Consider the following 2,968-nt stretch of genomic DNA (forward strand, 5'->3'; position numbering starts at 1 on the left):
GTGCCGCCGACGGACATGAGAGACGCTCACCCTAGAGCAGGAGAGATGCCGACCTCGAGTCCTGGAACAGGCACAGAGCACAACCTCCTTGGACATGAGCACACCTCATCTGACACACCGATGCAACCTAGGACACCTGAAAAACAGCGGGAAAGCCACCGGGAGGAGCCACTGAAGAACGAGCAGCAAGGACATCAGGAGAGGCCGCAAAACAACGAGGAGCAAGAGTCGTTGGCCGCTGAAGAGAAACACCGGGCGTCCACGAATAGGGACGTGATGTTACTGCCGGGAAGAGGAACCCTATCCCCTACCGCCGGATCGCAGATGCCATGCCGCCGGAGCTGAGCCAAACACGCCACCGCCGAGGAGCACCACACTTGAGGGGAGCGGGGACAGACTTCCCTACGAGCCAGACCAACCACAGCCACCTGATAACCAGATCCGCCCAAAACTCCACCTTTGCTGCCCCTCACCCGAACGCACGCTCCCCAGGCGGCGCCTCCAAGGAGGACACGACACGCAGCGCGCAGTCACCGCCCAATCCAAGAAGGATTTTGGGCTTTCACCCGAGAGTGGAATGGGGGTGGATGGGGTTGGGACCTCAGCTGCACCTCCAAGGAGGAAGGGCGGTGCCCAAGGGCGTCGCTGCCGCCAGGCCGGGCCAGCCGACCAATGGTTTCCCACGATCCCAAAACCGCACCACCGGGCACCCATCCATACCGTTTCGGCGACCGAAGCTGCTGGAACCGGCGGGGATGAGGGAGCTGAAGGGAAGGGGAGTCGAACCTCAGATCTGACGAGGAGGGGGATCTCCACGCCACAGCCACCACTCGCCACCGTCCCACCACCCGCGTGGTAAGGAACGCCGGCCAGGACCACCCACGGACGCCGCCAGCCGGGAGGGCGCCGACGCCGCGCCAAGGGCCGCCGCCCCAGATCCGGAGTCCTCCGCCAGGAACGGAGCGAGCAGGGCCTCGCCGCCACCGTCATCGGCGACCGCGCAGGCTTGCCGGCGGCCACCTCGGGTGGCGACGAGGGGGAAGGAGGTGAGGGGTGGCGGCGCTGGGTGGAAACGCTAGTCGCCTCCCGAGTCGCCCGAGCGGACTCAACTCATCTGCTTGTTATTCGAGAGAGCTTGATGAACACGGTTAGCCACAGCTATTTGATTCCTTGCTGGAGCGGTTTTTCTTTTGCGGGTTTATCCCACTATTGTCATTCGATGGAAGACCAAGCGTTCAGCCTTTGTTCGCCAAAAAGATTCGGTGAATTGAGAGAATTTCGATCCAGCTATTTAACTGAACTGTTGAACGAACATGATCCGTGTATTAAGTTTTACGACGTGCACACACACTGCCACATGATATGTGCATGCCATCAAAGAAACTTTCACCCAAGATTGAGAACAAAGAGAACTCAAAAAATGAAATATTGGTTCTGAATTTATGTTAAAAACGAGCTCAATTATGTCCACCAACAAATTAACCTACGACTGACCACATTATGATAATCTTCCAATAAAAAACTAGTAATGTATCTATATAAGAAAAAGGCCAGTATGTACTAGTAACGTAAACAAACTAGGCAACTAGGCAACTAGGCCGATATAATCGAGCTCGACGGAGCCGAGCCACAGCTGCCCTTTCCTCTCGGTCACCTCGCTGAGCGTCACGCCCTTGGCCGCCGTCAGCTCCTCTACCTCCACGCCGCCGCCGTCGAGGACACCGACCAAGTGCTTCACGGGGGCTGTGGTCGCGCCCGGGCGCCCCTTCTCCTGGTTCAGCGCCACCCAGTAGCCGCCCTTCCCGTCTCGCCGCACGTTGTCCGGGTAGCCCGGCAGGTCGGCGAGCAGCTCGTAGTGGCCAGCCTTTGGTCCCTGGAGATAGTACCTGTGTGCCTGGCACGGCACCGTGTGCGCGACGACGACGTACGTCCTGTCGTGGCTCACCGCGACGCCGTTGGCGTACGGCAAGCCGTCCTTGAGCACGGTGACCTGCTTCGTCCGCGCGTCGTACTTGAGCAGCCTCCCCGTCGCGTCCGCGTTCATCATGATTTCCGTATTAAACCTGCACGGATTAGTAGTATTAATTTTGTAGTTTTACCAGCTTGTGATCGAATTTGAGCATGTAGAAGGGATCTGGATTAAGTACGTACCTTCGTGGATATGTCACGCTGCTGTCGGTGAAGTAAACATCGCCAGTAACCTGATCAATGTCAATGCCGTTGACGAAGTTGAACCGGACGCCACCGGCACTGGTGGCCAGCACCTCCGCCTCGCCGCCGTCGGGGCCGACCCTCATGAGCCCCTTGTACGCGTCGGCGATGTAGAGGTCGCCGGACTTGCGGTGAAACGCGAGCCCCAGCGGCCGCCCGCACAGGCTCTCCGTCTCCTCCGACGGCGCCACGGGCACGGTGCACATGGGGAACTTCCTGTAGTTGGCGTGGTAGGCGAAGGTCGTCCAGCCGACGGCGCTGCCGCCCCACTTGAGGACGCGTCCGTCAGAGACGCCGGTGTAGGGACCCTGGCCGCGCGCGTCGAAGGCCAGGCTCTCGGCGCCGGTGACGCCGTTGGGCAGGGGGAGGTGGAGGCTCCAGTCCGTCGGGCTGGTCTTTACCTTAGCGGCCGAGCACGACGGGACCAGAGAGACAGCGAGAAGAGCGAGCAGGAGGACGAGCCACCCGCTCGCGGATCCGCGGCGCCCCATGATCGTCGGAACAAGTGCTGCGGCGATCGAGCAGAACGACTTTCCTTCGTTTTCGTGCGAGTTCTTTCACGGCAGGTAGCTCGAGATTTAAAGGGCACGACCGCGTTGCAGGAGTTTGAATTTGAACTGCCATATGATTCAGACTTGTAACGTTTCTCCTCCTTTCGAGGAGATTCCCAGTTGTAATGGTCAGCGTCACGCGGAGGTGGACAGTTCTTCGGGGGTGGTGACACGTGTCGACGATTAGGACCGTCGGTTCCTAATCG

At 59.6% G+C, this 2,968-nt stretch overlaps 1 protein-coding gene across 1 annotated transcript; it reads right to left on the reverse strand.

Annotated features, from left to right (window-relative positions):
* Nucleotides 1-1,413: 1,413 nt before the first annotated feature.
* Nucleotides 1,414-2,737, reverse strand: LOC119367132 (protein STRICTOSIDINE SYNTHASE-LIKE 10-like). The gene is made up of 2 exons (XM_037632738.1): nt 2,152-2,737; nt 1,414-2,063 (listed from the first exon to the last, which is right to left on the reverse strand). The coding sequence occupies exons 1-2, from the start codon at nt 2,700-2,702 to the stop codon at nt 1,586-1,588; spliced, it is 1,029 nt and encodes a 342-aa protein (XP_037488635.1). The 5' UTR covers nt 2,703-2,737; the 3' UTR covers nt 1,414-1,585.
* Nucleotides 2,738-2,968: the final 231 nt, after the last annotated feature.

This window comes from Triticum dicoccoides, chromosome 2B (genome assembly GCF_002162155.2).
Source record: "Triticum dicoccoides isolate Atlit2015 ecotype Zavitan chromosome 2B, WEW_v2.0, whole genome shotgun sequence".
Lineage (NCBI taxonomy): Eukaryota > Viridiplantae > Streptophyta > Magnoliopsida > Poales > Poaceae > Triticum > Triticum dicoccoides.

Coding starts and splice junctions, on each gene's coding strand:
- LOC119367132 (XM_037632738.1), bottom strand. CDS start 2,702: ATGGGGCGCCGCGGATCCGCGAGCGGGTGGCTCGTCCTCCTGCTCGCT. Junction 2,064..2,151: donor AGCGTGACATATCCACGAAG/GTACGTACTTAA, acceptor TAATCCGTGCAG/GTTTAATACGGAAATCATGA.